The 25,702-nt window shown below is 44.9% G+C and overlaps 4 protein-coding genes and 1 pseudogene across 5 annotated transcripts in view; all 5 read right to left on the bottom strand.

Moving 5' to 3' along the window:
- LOC146977970 (cilia- and flagella-associated protein 69-like) overlaps positions 1–24,540 on the bottom strand; it is a 66,064-nt gene extending 41,524 nt beyond the window's left edge. Inside the window, exon 1 of the mRNA XM_085790756.1 lies at positions 24,276–24,540. Within this exon, the coding sequence (XP_085646882.1) occupies positions 24,276–24,501 (226 nt within the window). The 5' untranslated portion in view covers positions 24,502–24,540. The remainder of the gene's footprint in view (positions 1–24,275) is intronic.
- Positions 1,311–12,506, bottom strand: LOC146977973 (nuclear factor 7, ovary-like). 2 transcript variants are annotated; one of them, XM_085790761.1, is made up of 2 exons: positions 12,443–12,506; positions 1,311–2,719 (listed from the first exon to the last, which is right to left on the bottom strand). In XM_085790761.1, exon 2 carries the CDS (start codon positions 2,700–2,702, stop codon positions 1,311–1,313), a length of 1,392 nt encoding a protein of 463 aa, XP_085646887.1. In that variant the 5' UTR covers positions 2,703–2,719; positions 12,443–12,506. The 2 variants fall into 2 exon arrangements, with proteins under 2 accessions (XP_085646887.1, XP_085646886.1); XM_085790760.1 differs by lacking the exon at positions 12,443–12,506 and adding an exon at positions 2,839–2,989.
- LOC146977974 (E3 ubiquitin-protein ligase TRIM35-like) lies at positions 7,635–9,086 on the bottom strand. Its single transcript, XM_085790438.1, has one exon. It carries the CDS (start codon positions 9,084–9,086, stop codon positions 7,635–7,637), a length of 1,452 nt encoding a protein of 483 aa, XP_085646564.1.
- LOC146977972 (nuclear factor 7, brain-like) lies at positions 10,917–12,506 on the bottom strand. The gene is made up of 2 exons (XM_085790758.1): positions 12,443–12,506; positions 10,917–12,331 (listed from the first exon to the last, which is right to left on the bottom strand). Exon 2 carries the CDS (start codon positions 12,312–12,314, stop codon positions 10,917–10,919), a length of 1,398 nt encoding a protein of 465 aa, XP_085646884.1. The 5' UTR covers positions 12,315–12,331; positions 12,443–12,506.
- Positions 14,041–15,570, bottom strand: LOC146977971 (nuclear factor 7, ovary-like; annotated as a pseudogene).
- Positions 24,541–25,702: the final 1,162 nt, after the last annotated feature.

Here is a 25,702-nt window from a genome sequence, read left to right as displayed (position 1 = left end):
ATATACCTACCTGCAAATTCTTGCTAAATACATTTTCAACGTTCATGGAAAACATGTACAACATTTTGGAATCATGGTAGATGATGTGTGGCAAATTTCAGAATTGTATCTCAAAAACTGAATTTTTCACAGCATTTTGAATTTTTCTCTCATGTGAACAATTAGAGTCAATGCAAGAATGGCATATTTAAACATCAGTTATTGAGCTGAGCAGCAGCTATAATTATTAATTGAAGCCTTAAGTTGTTAAACCACTTTGACCAACGACAGCAGTAAAATGCTGCTTTAGCATTGACATGATTGATCAGCCAATACTTTCCTGATGATATCTTCAGTGCAGTACTTACCTGTGCAGAGTACTTGTACACTTCCTCCACCTGTGCTGCTAATTATAAAGACAATGGGGCGTTGTGTAGATGCAAGAGACATTAAAGACGAAGCTGAATATGAAACCAAGTCAAGACAACATTTTATTATGTTGACGAAAAACAGGAACAAATGTACATTCAGTTTTTGTGATGAAATGACACGTTGATACATTTTATATCATTCCATATGAACAGATACAAACTTTTCACATATGTAATTAAACAAGAATCACTTTCAATTTTTCATGTTTGACATTTTATCATCTGGAGAAGAACTGAAAATAAACTGATCAAATGTTCAGTAATTTATCATTTTTTAGCTCATCACTCCACACAAAGTCATAATAAAAAACGTAATGCGAAATGAAAAGTACGGTGGTAAAAAAGGAAAAGTGTAATAATGAGGCAGCAGGAGGACAAGTGCAGTTTAACAGGTTCAATTCACTGACTTTTCCCTTTAAAGCAGAAGTAAGCGATATATTTGTGTTAATATAAGTCTTAAATAGTTATATCTTCCGACAGCAATCACTTATATAGAGTGTTTGGACCGAAACACGGGTCTGTCAGTCACTCTGCTCTGCTCTGAGCCGAGGAGAAAACATTTCTCGTATCCTACAAGTTTTATCCAATGAGGAGAGAGAACGGCATGAAGGGCTGTGTGTGCAGCCAAGGGATGCGCGTGAATGTGGTGACGTAGGGACGAGGACCAATAGATCCATGACGAGGGCGGGGGCTGCTAACTCCATCGGCTGACAAGACGTTAGGGTGCGTTCAAGGCAACCCGTAACTCGTGATTTTCCGACCTGTGAAGTCGTACCAGTTCGATCTGGTACGAGTTCACGGGTCGGAAGTTACGAGTGGCCGTTATAGTGACTTTCACAGGTAAAACAGGTCGGAAAAACACGAGTGGGTTGCCTGGAACGCTGATCATCCTCTTTATCTCTAACTGCTCTGCTCCACTGTCACTGACACCTTCACTGGTAACAGCTTCACTGTATCACCAATGGCAATGAGTGGAAACATCTTCTGAGTGAAAGTGTGTTTGAAGGTGTGTATGTGTCTGTTAGTATCAGGATCAGAGAACGACAGTTTTCCTCTGTTGAAGTCCAGATTCACTCTGATCCTCTGGAACTTCTTCTGCTCTGGGAGAACAATGACTGGAGTTGATGGTGAACCTGCTTTGTATTTACCTTCACGGAACAATAACATCCATAATCCAGACCTTATCTTGTTTCCCTTCCTCTGCACAGACTCTGGTAACACACCCAGTATCCACCCTGTATTGTCTCCAACCTCGACATCCCAGCTGTGAGTCCCTGAGTTAAAACCTTCAGAGCCCAGGACAGAGTAGGAAGAATCAATCCTCTCTGGATTGTCAGGAAGCTGCTGTTCATCTCCTAGTCTCACACTGGTCAGATCTTCAGACAGGATGAGTTCTGGACCAGCAGTGTTTGGGTCCAGAACAACAGGACTGTAGGAGACCATGTCCTTCATCTGGTTCCAGATGTTGAAGGTCAGGTGGCCCAGGTGTTTGGCCTGGTCTATCAGAGCTCCTGAGTCCAGCTGTGGATCCTCCAGCAGGGGGCGCTGCTGGACTCTTTCCACTGCAGCCTTGTAGTTGAGCAGGAATGAGACGTCTTCAGCTCTCAGCTTGTCCTCTGTGGCTCTGACTGTGTGTGAAAGAGCTGCTATCTCTCTGCTCAGAGCCTCCATCTTCTCCTTCATCCTCTGACTCTTCTGCTCCTCTTCCTCCCTCAGTGCAGCCATCCTGGCCTCCTCTTCCTCTTCTAGAAACTGGTGAAGCTTCTTAAACTGCTCCTTAATCTGCCTCTCTGTGTGTCGGGCCTGGACCTTAATGTGTTCTGCTGTTTGATCAAACTTCACCTGGACTTCTTCAAAACCCTTTAACTTCTTCTTTAAGGGCTCCAGAGTTTCCTCAAGTTCCTTCTTGAGGTCTGAAGCAGCTTCATCGATGGGTCTGAATCTGTGGTTGGTGTGTTTTTTTGAATCTCTGCAGATGAGACACACTGGCTGCTGATGGTCCAGACAGAAGAGTTTGAGTTTCTCAGAGTGCAGACTGCAGAGAGCCTCTGAAGATCTCTGCTCTCTCTGCTGTAAGAAGCTCTCACACAGGTTCTTCAACACCAGGTTACAAGGTGGATCAGCCTTTGAAGATCTTCTCTTACAAACTGGACAAAGTTGATCTTGTTTCTGTCTCCACCAGCTCTTCAGACAGTCTTTACAGAAGCTGTGGCTGCAGGACAGAACAACAGGATCTCTGAAGACATCCGTACAGACCGAACAGTAGAAATCCTCCTCTAATCTGGAAGCCATTTAGTCCGTGAGTGAAGCTGAAAACACAGCAGACAGGAAGTAGAGTCAGTCATGGCTCCCCTCCCCTCCCCTCCCTCCTCTACTGACTAGACTGAAGTTTACTGTGACTCTGAGTCCAGGTTTTAGTCAAACTCACCTTCAGTGTGTGGAGTGTCAGCAGGTTGAAGCAGCAGTGTTGTAGCTGGACTCACTCACAGGAAGTTGTTAGTTTGGTCTGAAGCTGAATCTGATCGTCTCTTCTTCAGTCTGCGTCTCTGGGACTGAAGTGAAAGTGCAGCAGTTTCCTGGTTTATGAGTCATGTGAGGGGGCGGAGATTTGAAAAGTGACTGAATGTTGAACCGGTCGGTCCAGATGAATGTAGAGGAGCAGTTCCAGGCACATGCCTCATATCAAGGTTATAATAGTTTGGGATTTTTAATTATAGTTTAGTTTTATTTAGTTTTGACTTCTTTTTCTCTAATTCAGTTAGTTTTAATCCGTTTTTAGAGCGGGTTTGCTTGTTTTAGTTAGTTCTAATTTCTTTCTAAACGCTTAGTTTTAGTTTAGTTTTTATTAGTTTTAGTTTTTTCATACTTTGGGTTATTTGTTGGTTGAAGGATTCAAAAAGATCAGAGCAAGTATTGTGTAATAAAACTCAAAAGATACCATTTAACAAATGTATTCAGTTACTGCAGTTTTTTTGACATATTAGTGCAGTAAAGTAACAATAGGCCTACAGTAGCCTACCTCGCATGTTGTATTGTATTTAACATAAAGTAGCATAAAGTGAACACAGCAAATGTTTTGGACATTTAAAGTGCACTTTTATCTGGTAGTGCACAGAGCCAGACAGCTGATAATATACTTCTCCACCTCAGCTTGATGCTGATGTGCTTAGCTTTTGTTAACCTTACAGTGCCTTCTGTCCATTAGAACTGGTTCAGGATGAGGCATTTGTATTCGAATAAAATTCAAAGTAGGTGTAATAATATAAAATCTCACTCACTCACACACTGCCTCTGTCTTTCCTGTTCGCTCCCGAGGAGTGTGTCCTCTCACACTCGCACAGGCACACGCACGCACACACACACACACACACACACACACACACACACACACACACACACACACACACACACACAGACACACACAGTCTTTCTGCTCTGGGAGTGGGCAGCTTGTCTGTTCTTCTGAGCTCCCAGATGTTCATGGATCTGTATGGGCTGCTACATGTCAGTTCTCAACGGGCCGGTCAGGTCAACCTAATCGGTCGCGCGGGCTTGGACCGAGTCTGGCCGTGTCTGGTCCGGGCTTCAGCACGCGTGTCGGACCGTGTCTGGTTTAATTACAGTAATACGAGGATAAACATTGCACACGATTTCAACCATAGAGCTCTGCAAGCATAATTAACCGATCCCGAGTGTCTTTCTAAGGGACGTTTGGTCACGGGAAGTGACGGACCGCCAGGTGCAGTGTGGTGCCAGCTCACGTAAAATTGCTCGAGTGAAATAGCCTGAATCGATTTCATATCAATCCGAAATTGACAAAGACGAAAACGAAGGGAATTTTATCTATAATTTCAGTACGTTTTAGTTAGTTTTGTAAACACACAATACAGTTTCAGTTAGTTATCGTTTTTTCATTTGATTATAGTTTTTATTTATTCCAGTTAACGAAAATGTTTTTTCAATCCTAGTTTTCGTCATTTCGTTCACGATAATAACCTTGCCTCATATTATAAAAGCTCTTTTCATGTGTTTTTTAATAAATAAATAAATTTGTGTTGTGTATAGGGATGTAAAAAAAAAAAAAAGGTTATCTACCGTACACATTTTCTTGTAAAACCGTGTCTTGTGTGTGTGTGAGTTGAGAAATATAAACTCATGTAGATTAATAACACAAGCTCTGACAGCTTTGAAAAGTGACATAATTGTGGTCAGAAACTTGCTTTACCTGTTAGAAAAACCTGGGTGTGAATATCTTGATGTGTGTAAAACATATAGATACATATATTTAACACTTTTTTTTGGTGTTATTTTTACTCATTATTTTCATTAATTCTTTGTGTGAAAGGGAGCAACTGTTTAAAAAACAAAAATAAAGAACATTTGTGGGGAAAATACAACAAAACCTCAGATTCCAGATAATCATGTGATTTTATACATCCATATTTTGGATAACTAAATTACATGTAATAATTGTGTGAAAGCAAAAGCCTTTTTTTTCTTTTTAACCATCAAACTCTATCGTTGTATCCCAATGTATCTGTTCATATGTCATGCATCAACATATTTCTGTCAGGTGGCCTAAATTTGCCCAAAATAGCCCGGACCCGACCCAGCGCTACACAGTAGATGAATCAGTTTTAGTTTAGTTTTTATTTTAGAGGCGCTGACTAGTTTTTATTTAGTCTTAGTTGTAGCTTTTATTTAGTCTTAGTCTCAGTTGTAGTTTTTATTTAGTCTTAGTTGTAGCTTTTATTTAGTCTTAGTCTCAGTTGTAGTTTTTATGTAGTCTCAGTTGTAGTTTTTATTTAGTCTTAGTCTTAGTTGTAGTTTTTCAGGTTTTAGGAGAAAGCCTCTGTCAGACCTCTGAAGGTGAACTTCCATCCCATAATGTTTTTTTTTTTTAAACTGTAAAACTTCTTATACCTATTCATATTATTAACCTATCTCCTCCCACAATTTTTCCTCAATTGACACCAAACTTGCTAGAGAGCATCTTCAGACTGTCCTACACAAAACTGGTTTCTCAGATTTTTGATTTATCAAAAATTGAACCTACAGTGCATCAAAATGTTTGAGTGTACAGTAAACACTACTGTAATATACCTACCTGCAAATTCTTGCTAAATACATTTTCAACGTTCATGGAAAAAATGGACAACATTTTGGAATCATGGTAGATGATGTGTGGCAAATTTCAGAATTTTATCTCAAAAACTGAATTTTTCCACAGCATTTTGAATGTTTTTCTCATGTGAACAAGAGTCAATGCAAGAATGGCATATTTAAACATCGGTTATTGAGCTGAGTAGCAGCTATAATTATTAATTGAAACCACTTTGACCAACAACGACAGAAGTAAAATGCTGCTTTAGCATTGACATGATTGATCAGCCAATACTTTCCTGATATCTTCAGTGCAGTACTTACCTGTGCAGAGTACTTGTACACTTCCTCCACCTGTGCTGCTAATTATAAAGAGAATGGGATGTTGTGTAGAAGCAGGAGACGTAAAAGACGAAGCTGAATATGAAACCAAGTCAAGACAACATTTTATTATGTTGACGAAAAACAGGAACGAACGTACACTCAGCTTTTGTGATGAACTGACACGTTGATATATTTTAGATCATTTCATATGAACAGATACAAACTTTTCACACATGTAATCAAACCAGAATCATTTTTCATATTTGACATTTTATCATCTGGAGAAGAAAAATCAAATGTTCAGTAATTTAAAATTTTTAAATCATCTCTCCACACAAAGTCATAATAACAAACGTAATTTGAAATGACTCAACCATAAAAAAGAGTGAAAATATTTTCATGAAGAGTAGTAAAAAAGGAAAAGTGTGATAATGAGGCAGCAGGAGGACAGGTGCAGTTTAACAGGTTCAATTCACTGACATTTTTTTTTTTAATTTGAACAACTTTATCATTCTGCTCTGCTGCTTCACTGTCACTGACACCAAGGGAGTAGGTTTGATTTTGACATTGGTGGGGACACAAAAGTACTCCGAGGCATCGCTCCTTAAAGTTGATGTTTTTTGCATTTGCAATCATAATTTCATGTTATGTAGGGGTAACTAATGAGCAACTAATGAAAGAGAAGAAGGCAATTTAGAAGAGTTCTCAGTTGCTCTGGCTGAAGTCAACTGTGCATCATCATGACTAACACATCCATCATTATTTAACCTCACCTGTGAATTTCCAGCCTCTCCTCCATCTCCTCCTTCTCTACCTCATCCAGCTTCTCCTTCTCTACCTCTTCCAGCCTCTCCTCCATCTCCTCCTTCTCTACCTCATCCAGCTTCTCCTTCTCTACCTCTCCTTATTCATCTGTTCTAGCCTCTCCTCCTCTACCTCCTCTGGTCTCTCCTTCTCCATCTCCTCCAGCCTCTCTACTGTCTGTCTCTGTCACCTGACAAAAATATGTTGGTGCAGGACATATGAACAGATACATTAGGGATACAATGATCATAGAGTTTGATGGTACAGTTATTGCCTGAGGAAAAAGGCTTTTACTTTTACACACTTGTGTAATTTATTCCCCCAAAAATATGGATGTATAAAATTACATGAGCATCTGGAATCTGAGGTTTTTTTGTAGGCCTATTTTCCTGACCAATGTTCTTTTTTTTTTTTTTTAAATAACTTTTAAAAACGTGTATCTGTTTGCCATTAAATATAGGCTCTAATTCATTATCTGTGGCCTATTGTTGAGGCTCGACAGTTAGATACCCTTGAAGTAACTTACACTTGGACTTACAAAGTGTCTTGTCCATTTTCCTTTTATTTGACATTATTACCAAGCACAGACACACAGGCAGAGCGCGCACACACGCACGCACGCACGCACGCACACAGACAGACAGACAGACAGACAGACAGACAGACACAAACACAAATGTCCATGTAAATGACACCAATGATGTTAAAATCCGTCTAGCTGACGTGACCCAGGCAGAAGAAATGCCGAACATGATGAACATGTTGACAACTTACATTCGCGGTTGCAGATTGAAGCACCGTGACCTCCTGTCCCGTCCGACCAACGAGCAGGTAACTTTTACAAGCAGACGGAGTGACAGCGGGGACAGCCAATCACATGTACGTTAGCGAGAAACGGCAGAGCCAATCGGAGATCGATATTCAGGTTAGAGGCGGGACTTCTAGCAGAGATCGACTGTTAACCCTTTGTGTGCCATAATCATTAACTAAACACTACGGACAGCGGAAACAGCGGCTGAATATTGGTAGGGACGTGTCCCTAGCGTCCCTACCCAATTCTACGCCCTTGACTGACACCTTCACTGGTAACAGCTTCACTGGGGGGTTATTAACAATCTGAATGAATGGAAACATCTTCTGAGTGAAAGTGTGTGTGAAGGTGTTTATGTGTATGTTAGTATCAGGATCAGAGAACGACAGTTTTCCGCTGTTCAAGTCCAGATTCACTCTGAGCCTCTGAAGCTTCTTCTGCACTGGGAGAACAATGTTTGGACCTGATGGTGAAAGTGCTGAGTATTTACCTTCATCAAACGCTAACACCCATAATCCAGACACCATCTCCTTTCCCTTCCTCTGCACAGACTCTGTTAACACACCCAGTACCCAGTATGTACTGTCTCCAACCTCGACATCCCAGCTGTGAGTCCCTGAGTTAAAACCCTCAGAGCCCAGGACAGAAGGGAAATAATCAAACCTCTCTGGATTGTCAGGAAGCTGCTGTTTGTCTCCTCGTCTCACACTGGTCAGATCTTCAGACAGGATGAGATATGGACCAGCAGTGTTTGGGTCCAGAACCACAGGACTGTAGGAGACCATGTCCTTCATCTTGTTCCAGATGTTGAAGGTCAGGTTGCCCAGGTGTTTGGCCTGGTCTATCAGAGCTCCTGAGTCCAGCTGTGGATCCTCCAGCAGGGGGCGCTGCTGGACTCTTTCCACTGCAGCCTTGTAGTTGAGCAGGAATGAGACGTCTTCAGCTCTCAGCTCGTCCTCTGTGGCTCTGACTGTGTGTGAAAGAGCTGCTATCTCTCTGCTCAGAGCCTCCATCTTCTCCTTCATCCTCTGACTCTTCTGCTCCTCTTCCTCCCTCAGTGCAGCCATCCTGGCCTCCTCTTCCTCTTCTAGAAACTGGTGAAGCTTCTTAAACTGATCCTTAATCTGACTCTCTGTGTGTTGGGCCTGGACCTTAATGTGTTCTGCTGTTTGACCAAACTTTACTTGAACTTCTTCAAAATCCTTTATCTTCCTCTTTAAGGGCTCCAGAGTTTCCTCAAGTTCCTTCTTGAGGTCTGAAGCAGCTTCATCGATGGGTCTGATTCTGTGGTTGGTGTGTTTTTTTGAATCTCTGCAGATGAGACACACTGGCTGCTGATGGTCCAGACAGAAGAGTTTGAGTTTCTCAGAGTGCAGACTGCAGAGAGCCTCTGAAGATCTCTGCTCTCTCTGCTGTAAGAAGCTCTCACACAGGTTCTTCAACGCCAGGTTATTAGTTGGTTCATCCTTTGAAGATCTTCTCTTACAAACTGGACACAGTTGATCTTGTTTCTGTCTCCACCAGCTCTTCAGACAGTCTTTACAGAAGCTGTGGCTGCAGGACAGAACAACAGGATCTCTGAAGACCTCCGTACAGACCGGACAGCAGAGATCCTCCTCTAATCTGGAAGCCATTTAATCTGTCAGTGAAGCTGAAAACACAGCAGACAGGAAGTAGAGTCAGTCATGGCTCCCCTCCCTCCTCTACTGACTAGACTTTAGTTTACTGTGACTCTGAGTCCAGGTTTTAGTCAAACTCACCTTCAGTGTGTGGAGTGTCAGCAGGTTGAAGCAGCAGTGTTGTAGCTGGACTCACTCACAGGAAGTTGTTGGTTTGGTCTGAAGCTGAATCTGATCATCTTTCCTTTAGTCTGCGTCTCTGGGACTGACAAAGTCCAATGCACTGTTTCCTGGTTTGTCTCAGGTGAGTCAGGTGAGAGGGCGGAGGTTTGAAAAGTGACTGAATGTTGAACAGGTCGGTAGAGATGAATGTAGAGGAGCAGGTCCAGGCACGTGCCTCATATTAAAAAAGGTCTCTTCATGTGTTTTTAAATAAATAAATAAATTACTGTCATGCATAGGGATGTAATAAAAAAAAGGTTATCTACCGTACACATTTCCTTGTAAAACCATTTATTGTGTGTGGGAGTTAAGACGTCATATAAACTCATGTAGATTAATAACACAAGCTCTGACAGCTTTGAAACTTGACACAATTGTTGTCAGAAACTTGTTTTACCTAGTCTTAGTCTTTATTTAGTCTTAGTTGTAGTTTTCATTTAGTCTTAGTCTTAGTTGTAGTTTTTCAGGTTTTAGGAGAAAGCCTCTGTCAGACCTCTGAAGATGAACTTGTTCCCTTTTAGTTACATCCATCCTATAATGGGTTTTTTTTTCAAAAACTGTAAAACTTCCTAAACCTATTTATATTATTAACCTATCTCCTCCCACATTTTTTCCTCAATTGACACCAAACTTGCTAGAGAGCATCTTCAGACTGTCCTACACAAAACTGGTTTCTCCGATTTTTGATTCGTCAGAAATTGAACCTACAGTGCATCAAAATGTTTGAGTGTACAGTAAACACTACTGTAATATACAGTACCTACCTGCAAATTCTTGCTAAATACATTTTCAACGTTCATGGAAAAAATGGACAACATTTTGGAATCATAGTAGATGATGTGTGGAAAATTTCAGAATTTTATCTCAAAAAATGAATTTTTCACAGCATTTTGAATTTTTCTCTCATGTGAACAATTAGAGTCAATGCAAGAATGGCATATTTAAACATCAGTTATTGAGCTGAGTAGCAGCTTTAATTAATTGAAGCCTTGTACCAAGTTGTTAAACCACTTTGACCAACGACAGCAGTAAAATGCTGCTTTAGCATTGACATGATTGATCAGCCAATACTTTCCTGATGATATCTTCAGTGCAGTACTTACCTGTGCAGAGTACTTGTTCACTTCCTCCACCTGTGCTGCTAATTATAAAGAGAATGGGAGGTTGTGTAGATGCAGGAGACATTAAAGACGAAGAAGCTGAATATGAATCCAAGTCAAGACAACATTTTATTATGTTGACGAAAAACAGGAACAAACGTACATGAACTGACACGTTGATACATTTTAGATCATTTCATATGAACAGATACAAACTTTTCACATATGTAATTAAACAAGAATCACTTTTCAACTTTTCATGTTCGACATTTTATCATCTGGAGAAGAAGAATCAAATGTTCAGTAATTTATCTTTTTTTTAATCTCATCACTCTACACAAAGTCATAATAACAAACATAATGTGAAAGGACTCATGAATATAAAAAAAGTGAAAATATTTTACACATGAAAAGTATTTTAAAAAAAGAAGGAAAAGTGTAATAATGAGACAGCAGGAGGACAGGTGCAGTTTAACAGGTTCAATTCACTGACTTTATATATATATGATCATCCTCTTTATCTCTAACTGCTCTGCTCCACTGTCACTGACACTTTCACTGGTAACAGCTTCACTGGGAGGTTTCTACCAGTGGCAATGTATGGAAACACCTTCTGAGTGAAAGTGTGTGTGAAGGTGTGTATGTGTGTGTTAGTATCAGGATCAGAGAACGACAGTTTTCCTCTGTTCAAGTCCAGATTCACTCTGATCCTTTGGAACTTCTTTTGATCTGGGTGAACAATGACTGGACCTGATGGTGAAACTGCTTTGTATTTACCTACAGTGAATGCTAACATCCATGATCCATAACCTATCCTATTTCCCTTCCTCTGCACAGACTCTGTTAACACACCCAGTCCCCACCGTGTATTGTCTCCAATCTCGACATCCCAGCTGTGGGTCCCTGAGTTAAAACCCTCAGAGCCCAGGACAGAGTTGATATAATCAAACCTCTCTGGATTGTCAGGAAGCTGCTGTTTGTCTCCTCGTCTCACACTGGTCAGATCTCCAGACAGGATGAGTCTTGGATCAGCAGTGTTTGGGTCCAGAACCACAGGACTGAAGAAGACCATGTCCTTCATCTTGTTCCAGATGTTGAAGGTCAGGTGGCCCAGGTGTTTGGCCTGGTCTATCAGAGCTCCTGAGTCCAGCTGTGGATCCTCCAGCAGGGGGCGCTGCTGGACTCTTTCCACTGCAGCCTTGTAGTTGAGCAGGAATGAGACGTCTTCAGCTCTCAGCTCGTCCTCTGTGGCTCTGACTGTGTGTGAAAGAGCTGCTATCTCTCTGCTCAGAGCCTCCATCTTCTCCTTCATCCTCTGACTCTTCTGCTCCTCTTCCTCCCTCAGTGCAGCCATCCTGGCCTCCTCTTCCTCTTCTAGAAACTGGTGAAGCTTCTTAAACTGCTCCTTAATCTGCCTCTCTGTGTGTCGGGCCTGGACCTTAATGTGTTCTGCTGTTTGATCAAACTTCACTTGAACTTCTTCAAAACCCTTTAACTTCTTCTTTAAGGGCTCCAGAGTTTCCTCAAGTTCCTTCTTGAGGTCTGAAGCAGCTTCATCGATGGGTCTGAATCTGTGGTTGGTGTGTGTTTTTGAATCTCTGCAGATGTGACACACTGGCTGCTGATGGTCCAGACAGAAGAGTTTGAGTTTCTCAGAGTGCAGACTGCAGAGAGCCTCTGAAGATCTCTGCTCTCTCTGCTGTAAGAAGCTCTCACACAGGTTCTTCAACGCCAGGTTACAAGGTGGACGTTCCTTTGAAGATCTTCTCTTACAAACTGGACACAATTGATCTTTTTTCTCCTTCCACCAGCTCTTCAGACAGTCTTTACAGAAGCTGTGGCTGCAGGACAGAAGAACAGGATCTCTGAAGACCTCCGTACAGACCGGACAGCAGAGATCCTCCTCTAATCTGGAAGCCATTTAGTCTGTGAGTGAAGCTGAAAACACAGCAGACAGGAAGTAGAGTCAGTCATGGCTCCCCTCCCTCCTCTCTACTGACTTGACTGAAGTTTACTGTGACTCTGAGTCCAGGTTTTAGTCAAACTCACCTTCAGTGTGTGGAGTGTCAGCAGGTTGAAGCAGCAGTGTTGTAGCTGGACTCTCTGAATCTGATCGTCTCTTCTTCAGTCTGCGTCTCTGGGACTGACAAAGTCCAATGAACTGTTTCCTGGTTTATCTCAGGTGAGTCATGTGAGGGGGCGGAGCTTTGAAAAGTGACTGAATGTTGAACAGGTCGGTCCAGATGAATGTAGAGGAGCAGGTCCAGGCACGTGCCTCGTATTAAAAAAGGTAATTTCATGTGTTTTTAAATAAATAAATAAATTACTGTCATGCATAGGGATGTAATAAAAAAAAAAGGTTCTCTACCGTACACATTTCCTTGTAAAACCATTTCTTGTGTGTGGGAGTTAAGACATAAACTCATGTAGATTAATAACACAAGCTCTGACAGCTTTGAAACTTGACATAATTGTTGTCAGAAACTTGTTTTACCTAGTCTTAGTTGTAGTTTTTATTTAGTCTTAGTCTTAGTTGTAGTTTTTATGTAGTCTTAGTCATAGTTTTTATTGAGTCGTAGTTGTAGTTTTTCAGGTTTTAGGAGAAAGCCACTGTCAGACCTCTGAAGATGAACTTGTTCCCTTTTAGTTGCATCCATCCTATAATGGTTTTTTTTTCAAAAACTGTAAAACTTCTTAAACCTATTTATATTATTAACCTATCTCCTCCCACATTTTTTCCCTCAATTGACACCAAACTTGCTAGAGAGCATCTTCAGACTGTCCTACACAAAACTGTTTTTTTCAGATTTTTGATTTATCAAAAAATTGAACCTACAGTGCATCAAAATGTTTCAGTGTACAGTAAACACTACTGTAATATACCTACCTGCAAATTCTTGCTAATTACATTTTCAATGTTCATGGAAATAATGAACATTTTGGAATCATGGTAGATGATGTGTGGCAAATTTCAGAATTTTATCTCAAAAACTGAATTTTTCCACAGCATTTTGAATTTTTCTCTCATGTAAACAATTAGAGTCAATACAAGAATGGCATATTTAAACATCAGTTATTGAGCTGAGTAGCAGCTATAATTATTAATTGAAGCCTTGTACCAAGTTGTTAAACCACTTTGACCAACGACAGCAGTAAAATGCTGCTTTAGCATTGACATGATTGATCAGCCAATACTTTCCTGATGATATCTTCAGTGCAGTACTTACCTGTGCAGAGTACTTGTACACTTCCTCCACCTCTGCTGCTAATTATAAAGAGAATGGGATGTTGTGTAGATGCAAGAGACATTAAAGACGAAGCTGAACATGAATCCAAGTCAAGACAACATTTTATTATGTGGACGAAAAACAGGAACGAACGTACATTCAGTTTTTGTGATGAACTGACACGTTGATACATTTGAGATCATTTCATATGAACAGATACAAACTTTTCACACATGTAATTAAACCAGAATCATTTTTCAACTTGTCATGTTTGACATTTTATCATCTGGAGAAGAAGAATCAAATGTTTAGTCATTTATCATTTTTTAGCTCATCACTCCACACAAAGTCATAATAACAAACATAATTTGAAATGACTCAACCATAAAAAACAGTGAAAATATTTTTCACATGAAGAGTAGTAAAAAAGGAAAAGTGTAATAATGGGGCAGCAGGAGGACAGGTGCAGTTTAACAGGTTCAATTCACTGACTTTTCCCTTTAAGAAATAAACAACATTATAAATATGATCATCCTCTTTATCTCTAACTGCTCTGCTCCACTGTCACTGACACCTTCACTGGTAACAGCTTCACTGGGAGGAGATCACCAATCTGAATGTATGGAAACATCCTCTGAGTGAAAGTGTGTGTGAAGGTGTGTATGTGTGTGTTAGTATCAGGATCAGAGAACGACAGTTTTCCTCTGTTGAAGTCCAGATTCACTCTGATCCTCTGGAGCTTCTTCTGCTCTGGGAGATCAATGACTGGAGTTGATGGTGAACCTGCTCCGTATTTACCTCCACTGAACCATAACACCCATAATCCAGACACTATCTCCTCTCCCTTCCTCTGCACAGACTCTGGTATGACACCCAGTGCCCACCCTGTATTGTCTCCAACCTCGACATCCCAGCTGTGAGTCCCCGAGTTAAAACCCTCAGAGCCCAGGACAGAGCAGATAGAATCAAACCTCTCTGGATTGTCAGGAAGCTTCTGTTTGACTCCTACTCTCACACTGGTCAGATCTTCAGATAGGATTAGGATAGGAGTCTTGGACGAGCAGTGTTTGGGTCCAGAACCACAGGACTGTAGGAGACCATGTCCTTCATCTTGTTCCAGATGTTGAAGGTCAGGTTGCCCAGGTGTTTGGCCTGGTCTATCAGAGCTCCTGAGTCCAGCTGTGGATCCTCCAGCAGGGGGCGCTGCTGGACTCTTTCCACTGCAGCCTTGTAGTTGAGCAGGAATGAGACGTCTTCAGCTCTCAGCTCGTCCTCTGTGGCTCTGACTGTGTGTGAAAGAGCTGCTATCTCTCTGCTCAGAGCCTCCATCTTCTCCTTCATCCTCTGACTCTTCTGCTCCTCTTCCTCCCTCAGTGCAGCCATCCTGGCCTCCTCTTCCTCTTCTAGAAACTGGTGAAGCTTCTTAAACTGCTCCTTAATCTGCCTCTCTGTGTGTCGGGCCTGGACCTTAATGTGTTCTGCTGTTTGATCAAACTTCACTTGAACTTCTTCAAAACCCTTTAACTTCTTCTTTAAGGACTCCAGAGTTTCCTCAAGTTCCTTCTTGAGGTCTGAAGCAGCTTCATTGATGGGTCTGAATCTGTGGTTGGTGTGTTTTTTTGAATCTCTGCAGATGTGACACACTGGCTGCTGATGGTCCAGACAGAAGAGTTTGAGTTTCTCAGAGTGCAGACTGCAGAGAGCCTCTGAAGATCTCTGCTCTCTCTGCTGTAAGAAGCTCTCACACAGGTTCTTCAACACCAGGTTACAAGGTGGACGTCCCTTTGAAGATCTTCTCTTACAAACTGGACACAATTGATCTTTTTTCTCCTTCCACCAGCTCTTCAGACAGTCTTTACAGAAGCTGTGGCTGCAGGACAGAACAACAGGATCTCTGAAGACCTCCTTACAGACCGGACAGCAGAGATCCTCCTCTGATCTGGAAGCCATTTAGTCTGTGAGTGAAGCTGAAAACACAGCAGACAGGAAGTAGAGTCAGTCATGGCTCCTCTCCCTCCTCTACTGACTAGACTTTAGTTTACTGTGACTCTGATTCCAGGTTTTAGTCAAACTCACCTTCAGTGTGTGGAGTGTCAGCAGGTTGAAGCAGCAGTGTTTTAGCTGGACTCACTCACATGAAGTTGTTGGTTTGGTCTGAAGCTGAATCTGATCGTCTCTTCTTCAGTCTGCGTCTCTGGGACTGACAAAATCTAATGCACTGTTTCCTGGTTCATCTCAGGTGAGTCATGTGAAGGGGCGGAGCTTTGAAAACTGACTGAATGTTGAACCGGTCAGTCCAGATGAATGTAGAGGAGCAGTTCCAGGCACGTGCCTTGTATTGAAAAGGGCCTCTTCATTCGTTTTTTAATAAATAAATAAATTACTGTTGTGCATAAGGATGTAAAAAAAAGAAAGGTTATCTACCGTACACATTTCCTTGTAAAACCGCGTCTTGTGTGTGTGGGAGTTAAGACATATAAACTCATGTAGATTAATAACACAAGCTCTGACAGCTTTGAAACTTGACATAATTGTGGTCAGAAACGTGCTATACCTGTTAGAAAAACCTGGGTGTGAATATCTTGATGTGTGTAACATATTGTGACAACCCCAAGTGGTTGTGGGTATGTGTGAGTGTGTGTGTGTGCGGCGCCCCTCTCGCTCTCCTGTCTCTCTCCCTCAGGATTACTCATGGGCCTCCGGTGTGCGTGCCGTAGGGGGGCGTGGCTATGTTCCTAAAAGCCGGGTGGAGATCGCCGTCTCCCTCTCTCTCATCCCATTCATGACCTGGCGTCCTGCAGCTCCCCCGCTGCGACTGTCCTCTTGGTTTTAATGCACAGACAACACCTACATATCCATCCATGCACCCGCACTCACCACTGATATCCTCCACTACTGATTGTTTACCTTTGATTGTTGTTATAAATAAATAAGATTATTGTCGGCACCTTCCCCTCTCCGCGTGTTGTTTGTCAGGAAAAGGAGCCAGTCCTGACAAATGGGGGCTCGTCCGAGTTTTTTGTTCACCTGTGGAGGGTAGGTGATACACTGGATGCGCATTTTTTTCTGGAGGTTCCCGTTAGGCGAAGGACACGTCTCCTTTGGGATTGTGTCTGTTTGTTTTTTTTGTCAGTAGTGTTGTGGGGAGCGGCTAGCGTTGGTTGCGCGAGCAATCATCTCGGGGGCACTCCGTGGGGTCGCCGCTGGTGGTCCCCGCTGGTTTTGTGCTTAATCAGCCCGCTGCAGAACCACATGAAGACCAGGGTTGAGTTTAGTTAGATTCTGGATAGGCAGTGAGGGGAACGCTCTGGGGGGCATTGTCTGCTCAAGTGCGCATAGCGGTGTGGATCCGGCTCTACGGTGAATATGAGTGATTTGTCAGCTTTCTATGATGCGCCCTCTGCGGTGTTTTTGGAATCATGTAAGAAAGAGGAGTTGCTTGAAATTGCGGAACATTATGAGATTGAGTTGGAAGAGGGAATCCTGAAGGATGAGTTGAAGGTGTTTGTGTTGTTGACATTGTTTGAAAGAGGTGTGTTTCGGAAAGGGCCAGGGGTTGAGCCAGCTGGATCAAAGAGAGAGCCGGGGGCTGCGGCGCTGGTTGAGCGGGCTGAGAAGCTCACGTTTGTGCAAGAGAGGGAACTGTTGCAGTTGCAGTTAGAGATGCAGCGGGGAGAGAAGGACAGTCAAGACAGGCAGAAAAACCTCTTGGAGTTGCAGTTAGAGGTGGAGCGGGCAAAGCTGAGGGTTTTGGACCGAAATGAGGGGGGTCCTGGCGCGTCTGGGTCTGTGGCTGAGCGTGAGGGCAGAGACTTGACGGCGAGTCTGCTCCTTGTGCCTAAATTTAATGAGCGAGATCCTGATACTTTTTTCACGTTGTTTGAGCGCGTGGCAGATGCCAGGCGGTGGCCAGATGTTGATAGGGTTCTCCTGCTGCAGTGCGTCCTCACGGGCAAGGCGCAGGAGGCGTACTCGGCTGTGTGCGCGCAGGAGGGTTTGACTTATGACATGGTGAAGTCAGCCGTCCTCAAGGCATATGAGCTCGTTCCAGAGGCATATCGCCAGAGGTTTAGACAGTGGGTGAAGGTTGATAAACAAACTAATGTGGAGTTTGTGCGCGATTTGACCACTCATTTTCACCGCTGGTGTTCCGCGGAAAAAGTGAATTCATTTGATGGTCTGTGTGAACTGATAATCAAGGAGCAGTTTAAAAATGTTGTTCCTCAGCGCGTAGCCGCCTACTTAAATGAAAGAGGGCCAGCTACTGCGCTTAAAGCAGCTGAGTTGGCTGATGATTTCTTGCTGACGCACAAGTCTGGTTTTGCTGAGGGGCGCGAGCGCGCTGTGGATGACAGTAGGTTTACGCGCAGCCGTTTTTCCAAACCTGTTCCGGCCCGTGGCGCGCCTGTCTCTGTGCGCCCAGGACGTTCAAACTTGTGCAATTTTTGTCGTGGGGAAGGTCATTGGAAGGACCAGTGTCCTTTGCTCAGGCGAAAAAATTTTGCGCCTTCCCCAGCTCCTGCTATGTTGTGTGCAAGTGTGCGAGAGGAAAAGGCGGTGGAGGCGACCGTCAGTGACAAGTCTGGGTTTGAGCCTTTCATCATAAAGGCGCGTGTGTCCTTGGTGGGCAGTACTGAATGTGTTCCGGTGAGAGTGTTGCGTGACACAGGGGCCCGATATTCTTTCATTGTGCAGTCTGTGCTTCCTTTTTCCTCTGATACGCAGTCTGGAGATTTCATTGTGATGCGGGGGATGGAGCTTGGCTTCGTTCCCGTGCCACGCCATGATGTGGTGTTGGATTGTGATCTGGCTAAAGGTGTGTTTTCTGTGGGCGTGCGGCCTGAGTTGCCTTTGCCAGGCGTGTCAATGATTCTGGGAAATGATATTTGTGGTGGTCGGGTTTGGTCCAGTGGTCCCCCGCCACCTGTGGTGGTGTCCGAACCGGTGGCGTCTGACAGTTCAGCGCTTGAAGTTTTTCCTGTTTGTGCCATGACGCGCGCTCAGAGTAAATGTGCGTCTGTGCCAGCGGAGGCTGCGGCCTCGGTGGAACCGGTTGCGCTGCCTGATTTGCCTCCACTTGTGGTAAGAGAGGAGTGGATTAAGGCTCAGAAATCTGATGTTTCGTTGTCCTCACTGTGGGATCAGGGGGTGCCGCGTCACCAGGTTGGTGATGTAGCCCAGGGCTATTTTGTGCAGGATGGGATGTTGGTCCGCAAATGGTTGCCTTGTGATGAGGATGTTGTGGGAGCGCCTGTGTTTCAGGTGGTGGTGCCTCAGGATTGTCGTTCCCACGTTTTGAGAACAGCACATGATGAAAGTGGTCACTTTGGGGTGCGTAAAACGTATCTGTCTGTGCTTAAACATTTTTTTTGGCCGCGGGCCAAAAAAGAGGTGGCGGCGTATATTAAAACATGTCACGTCTGCCAGCTGACGGGGAAACCCAACCAGTGCGTAAAACCGGCACCGTTGCAGCCCATCTCTGTGGTGAGTGAACCGTTTGAGTATCTGATAATAGACTGTGTGGGGCCGTTGCCTAGTGCCAAGTCGGGGTGTAAGTATTTGTTGACTGTCACGTGTCAGTGTACTCGATACCCAGCGGCTTATCCGCTTCGAACCATCACCACCAAAGCGGTAGTTAAAGCACTTGCACAGTTCATTTCAGTGTTCGGGATACCCAAGGTCATACAAAGTGATCGGGGTCCAATTTTTCCTCGCATATGTTTGCGGAAGTGTTGAAATCGCTGGGGGTGAGCCATAACCAGTCCACTGCGTATCATGCGCAAAGTCAGGGCGCGTTAGAGCGGTTCCATCAGACGCTCAAGTCCTTGTTGCGCGCTTACTGTACAGAGTTGGATCGGGACTGGGAGGAGGGGCTCCCCTGGTTGATGTTGGCAGCGCGAGAAGCCGTGCAGGAGAGCACAGGCTTCAGTCCGAACGAATTGGTTTTTGGGCACTCGGTGCGCGGGCCGTTGGCAGCGCTGAAGGGTGGATGGGTTCCTGCCGAGGCGCCTCGAAACCTGATTGACTTTGTTAATGGTTTTCGGCACAGATTGTTTCGGGCGGGTCTGTTGGCAAAAGAAAAGCTGGGGCAGGCTCAAGTGAAAATGAAAGCCCAGTATGACCGGGGTACGGTGCGTCATGAGTATAGTCCTGGGGACCAGGTCCTCGCACTGACTCCGCTGGTCACGTCACCATTCCAGGCTAAGTTTGTTGGCCCATACACTGTGTCTGAAAAAACACAGCATTTTGAGGTGTACGTAGGTGGGACGGCACCTTTAATTGTTTACACAGATCACAACCCTTTAACATTCTTAGGTTCCTTGAAAACTCCAAATCAGAGACTGGTCAGGTGGTCTCTCTTTTTGCAGGGTTATGATTTAGATATACGCCACATTAAAGGGCAAGATAATATCCTGGCAGATGCTTTGTCTAGGGCGCCTCTGCCTTAGAGTTGATGGGGTATTGGGTCAGTTGTGCATTGTTAATCTTGTATGTATGATGACATGTAACTTTATCCCTGCTTTCACACTCCTGCTCCTCCATCCTTTCAGACTCTTAAATAGGCTTCCCCGGTACCAGGTTGCAGAGTTCTAGGATGGCTGGGTGAGTTGGGTTGAGTTTTTGCAGTGGGAATTGTTCATGTAATTCATGTTATTTAGAGTATGGTTATAACTGTAGATGGTTAACATGTAGCTGGTCCTGCAACCCTTACTAGCTTGGGGGTTTATTGTGCCGGTTCCCCTTTGGGGTCCCGTCTTAAGGGGGGGGGTGTGACAACCCCAAGTGGTTGTGGGTATGTGTGAGTGTGTGTGTGTGCGGCGCCCCTCTCGCTCTCCTGTCTCTCTCCCTCAGGATTACTCATGGGCCTCCGGTGTGCGTGCCGTAGGGGGGCGTGGCTATGTTCCTAAAAGCCGGGTGGAGATCGCCGTCTCCCTCTCTCTCATCCCATTCATGACCTGGCGTCCTGCAGCTCCCCCGCTGCGACTGTCCTCTTGGTTTTAATGCACAGACAACACCTACATATCCATCCATGCACCCGCACTCACCACTGATATCCTCCACTACTGATTGTTTACCTTTGATTGTTGTTATAAATAAATAAGATTATTGTCGGCACCTTCCCCTCTCCGCGTGTTGTTTGTCAGGAAAAGGAGCCAGTCCTGACAATATAGAGACCTATATTTTACGCCAACACTTTTTTTGTTATTTTTATTCATCATGTTCATGTGTTCTTTGTGTGGAAGGGAGCAACTGTTTAAAAAACAAAAATAAAGAACTTGTGGGGAAAGTACAACTAAACCTCAGATTACAGATGCTCATGTGATTTTATACATCCATATTTTCGGGAAATAAATTACACGTAATAATTGTGTGAAAGCAAAAGCCTTTTTTTCTTTTCTTTTTTTTACCATCAAACTCTATTGTCGTATCCCTAATGTATCTGTTCATATGTCATGCATCAACATATTTCTGTCAGGTGGCCTAAATTTGCCCAAAATAGCCCGGACCCGACCCATCGCTACACAGCAGATGAATCAGTTTTAGTTTAGTTTTTATTTTAGAGGCACTGACTAGTTTTTATTTAGTCTTAGTCTTAGTTGTAGTTTTCCAGGTTTTAGGAGAAAGCCTCTGTCAGACCTCTGAGGATGAACTTTTTCCCTTTTAGTTGCATCCATCCCATAATGTTCCCATCAGTCCTCATCAGGTCGTCGTCCCATATTGAGCTGTGGCGTTTTCTTCCTATAGCTTTAGACATCGACAAGAAAACTACAACTAAGCTGATGTTATCTGACCTTACTTTACTGCAGTTTAGCATCCACACCTGGAGGTTGGAGCAAGCTCTTTTTATTTCAGTTTACTAGATTATTATTTCACTGCTGGTTTTAGTTTCAATGAACTATAATAACCCTGTAATGATGATGATGTCACTCACCAAGCAGCTGGTTGATGGCGCCCTGGTCACACAGATCCTGCTTCACTGACTCGTCACCTGATGATGTCACAGACCTCAGGACTCGAACACAGAGTCTCATTGGAGCCTTTTTGCTGCCGCGACCTCCAACGCCGTGGAAACTGTGACCGTGACCAAAGTACGAGTCTGAAACACATGAAGATGAGACACAGCTGAGGACAAAGTTCAAATACCTGAACCTGAACTACAAGTTTAAAGTTGAGAGGTTGAAGATGAAAATTAGACCGGCGTCACCGGGGCCCCACCCTGGAGCCAGGCCTGGGGTTGGGGCTCGCAGGTGAGCGTCCAGTGGCCAGATTTCTTCCCATGGGACCTACAAGAGCGATGTGGGCCCGCCTTCCAGTAGGCCCACCACCAGCAGGAAGAATCAAGGGACCAGTGCGTTGTATTCTGGGTGGCAGTCGTGGGCGGGGGCCCCGACGACCCAATCCCTGGACAACAACTCTGGCTATAGGGACATGGAATGTCAGAGCCTGAGCTTGTGCGGGAGGCTGAGCGGTACCGGCTAGAGACTTCTGTGCTAGTCATATTTTGGATAACAAACACCATGTTCAAAAATAAGGGTGTCCATCAGTGCATGTGGCTCCAGGACACCCTAGGCCGGAGGTCAATGATCGACTTTGTAGTCGTGTCATCTGATCTCCAGCCGTATGTCTTGAACACTCAGGTGAAGAGAGGGGCTGAGCTGTCAACTGATCACCACCTGGTGGTGAGTTGGATCCGCTGGCAGGGGAGGAAGACATTGAGTCCGAGTGGACCATGTTCTCCACTTCAATTGTTGACGCGGCTGTCCGAAGCTGTGGCCGTAAGTTCCCCAGTGCCTGTCGTGGCGCTGGGGAACCCGGTGGTGGACACCGGAAATAAGGGATGCCGTCAAGCTGAAGAAGGAGTCCTATCGAGCCTGGCTGGCTCGGGGGACTCCTAAGGCAGCTGACGGGTACTGGCAGGCCAAGCGAACGGCAGGTTGGTCGGTCGCAGAAGTCAGAGAACTCAGAGAACCATGGAAGAGGACTACCGGTCGGCCTCGAATGGGGACATTGTCGGGCAGTGGAAGGAATACTTCGAGGATCTCCTCAATCCCACTGACATGCCTTCCGTCGAGGAAGCAGAGGCTGAGGACTCAGAGGTCGATTCATTCATCACCCACGTTGAAATCACTGAGGTAGTTCAGAAACTCCTTGGTGGCAAGGCACCGGGGGTGGATGAGATCCGCCCTGAGTACCTCAAGTCTCTGGATGTTGTGGGGCTGTCGTGGCTGACACGCCTCTGCAGCATCGCGTGGCAGTCGGGGACAGTGCCTCTGGACTGGCAGACCGGGGTGGTGGTTCCTCTCTTCAAGAATGGGGACCAGAGGATGAGTTCCAACTATCGAGGGACCACACTCCTCAGCCTCCCGTGGAAAGTCTATTCCAGGGTATTGTAGAGGAGAATTCGGCCGATAGTCGAACCTCAGATTCAGGAGGAACAATGCGGTTTTCGTCCTGGCCGTGGAACACTGGACCAGCTCTATACCCTCCACAGGGTGCCCGAGGGCTCATGGGAGTTTGCCCAACCAGTCCACATGTGTTTTGTGGACTTGGAGAAGGCATTCGACCGTGTCCCACATGGCGTTCTGTGTGAGGTGCTCTGGGAGTATGGGGTTGGAGGCCCTCTGCTGTGGGCTGTATGGTCCCTGTACAACCGAAGCAGGAGCTTGGTTCACGTTGCCGGCAGTAAGTCAGACCTGTTCCCGGTGCATGTTTGACTCCCACCGGTTCTGTTCATTATCTTTATGGACAGAATTTCTAGGCGCAGCCAGGGGCTCCTTCGAGTCAGGACTTCCAGCATGCATCGGGGCGGTTTGCAGCCAAGTGTGAAGCAGCTGGGATGAGAATCAGCACCTCTAAGTCAGAGGCCATGGTTCTCGACCAGAAAAAGGGTGGCTTGCCCCCTTCAGGTCGGGGGAGAGCTCCTGTTTCAGGTGGAGGAGTTTAAGAATCTTGGGGTCTTGTTCACGAGTGAGAGAAGGATGGAGCGTGAGATTGACAGGTGGATCACGAGTGAGGGAAGGATGGAGTGCGAGATTGACAGGTGGATCGGTGCAGTGGCCGCAGTAATGTGATCGTTGTATTGGTCAGCCGTGGTGAAGAAGGAGCTGAGCCGAAAGGCGAAACTCTCAATTTACCGGTCAATCTACGTTCTCACCCTCACCTATGGTCATGAACTCTGGGTCATGACCGAAAGAACAAGATCCCGGATACAAGCGGCCGAAATTAGTTTCCTCCGCAGGGTGGAGGGGCGCTCCCTTAGAGATAGGGTGAGGAGCTCTGTCACCCGGGAGGAGCTCGGAGTAGAGCTGCTGCTCCTCCACATCGAAAGGAGCCAGCTGAGGCGGCTTGGGCATCTGTATCGGATGACTCCTGGACGTCTTCCTGGGGGGGTATATTGAGCATATCCCACCGGGAGGAGACCCCGAGGAAGACCCAGGACACGCTGGAGTGACTATGTCACTTGGCTGGCCTTGGAATTCCTTGGGATCCTCCCGGGATGTCCCTGCTCCAAGCTGCCCCTGTGACTTGATAAGTGAAAGATGATGGATGCATGGATGGATGGATAGATTATACTAGACTAGATTAGATAAAACTAGACTAGATTAGAATAGACATATTGATGACAGTGCCTAAAGTTTGCCCTTTGCCCTCACCTTGGCCCATGCACCAGTCCAGCAGCAGCAGCAGGCGAGCGTTGCCCTGACAGGACATGAACTCGTCCAGTAGCAGAGGAGCTACGGTGCTGAGGGAGGCCAGCGCCTGCAGCTGCAGCTCCTCCTGCTGGACCACCGACCAGAACCGCCGTCCCGACCCGGCTCCAGAGCGCCGCGGCCCGGAGGAGGAGACGGGCGGCTTCAGCAGCGTCAGCAGAGACAACATCACATGATGTTCTCTGTAGAGCTGAGGGAGGAGACAGAGTTAGATTAAAGTCTGGAATCAAAGCCTCAGAGTCTCAACCAGACTCCGGTCTCCTACTGGACCGGGTCTGGATCCAGGTTTGAGTCTCAGTCAGAAGCCGGGTCTGTTTCTATTTTCTACAAGTTCTTGTGAATGTACAAAACCTCTCAAAGCCCACGATCGCCTGTTTGAGCACTTTCTAAGTAGTGGAGTAGATAACAGAAAAATCATGCAAATTATGATACAAGCATGAAATTTGGTTTGGTTGTTCTCTAGGGCCTATTGATGAAATCTGTCCGATTGGACATGTGAAAATCCAAGATGGCGGCCATTTTTCAAGATGGCTGCCAAATTAGCCTCCCGAAGTTCCTTTTTTTCATAGCAATGTGTGTAGTTGACTAATTTGAATGACATAAGTGATACATTGTATTGAATATATAGACACATAGATGACATTATTAATGGAAAAGGAGAAAAAGATTAATATATAACTTTATTGGGGGTTTACTGGGGGCTTTATTGGAAAAGTAACGAAAAAGGACACTAATAACTGTGTAACTTCACACTAAACACAAACGTTCCTCTAGCTGCTAGGGGTCACATTTGCAGCTGAAGCTATTGAACAATATTTGATTTATTAAAAATAAACTGGTCTGGATTTATATTAGGCTACAAGCCTGTTTCTCAGCATATTAACTATCATGACAACATAACAAAGCACTGACAAATATAAGACTGATGTGAACATTCATATCGAACTCTAACACACTCATGACACAGGCCACACATGCTCTCCCTGTGTGATGGCCTGGGTAGTGGACAGTCTGAGGACAGAGAGCATTCAGGTTGGAGTTTATAATAATGAAATGCACCGATGAGACTGTGCTAGGTCTCTGCTGTACGTCTTGACCACATGTCAGCTGTACAGCTGTAGTAGAAGAAAACTTGGCTCGTGCTCCAGTCAAAACAACTCACCCTCATCTTGGAGTGTGTATCAGACACCGGGTGGATGGAGGACTTTTTAACCTTCGGCGGCTGAAAGCCCGAACAAAGACATCTGAAACATACATTTCAGAACTCCAGTATGCCGACGACAACTGTGCCCCAGCCTCTTCTTCTGCTGATCTACAGGAGTCCACTGATGCTTTTGTGGAAGCATATGAGAGTGCAGGCCTGGAGGTCA

Source organism: Trachurus japonicus, chromosome 11 (assembly GCF_045865225.1).
Source record: "Trachurus japonicus isolate A0001 chromosome 11, Traja_1.0".
Lineage (NCBI taxonomy): Eukaryota > Metazoa > Chordata > Actinopteri > Carangiformes > Carangidae > Trachurus > Trachurus japonicus.
This window is presented reverse-complemented; position numbering and strand designations above follow the sequence as displayed.

What these genes read in the sequence shown, in the direction of transcription:
- LOC146977973 (XM_085790761.1), bottom strand. Translation starts at nt 2,702, where the DNA reads ATGGCTTCCAGATTAGAGGAGGATTTCTACTGTTCGGTCTGTACGGAT.
- LOC146977974 (XM_085790438.1), bottom strand. Translation starts at nt 9,086, where the DNA reads ATGGCTTCCAGATTAGAGGAGGATCTCTGCTGTCCGGTCTGTACGGAG.
- LOC146977972 (XM_085790758.1), bottom strand. Translation starts at nt 12,314, where the DNA reads ATGGCTTCCAGATTAGAGGAGGATCTCTGCTGTCCGGTCTGTACGGAG.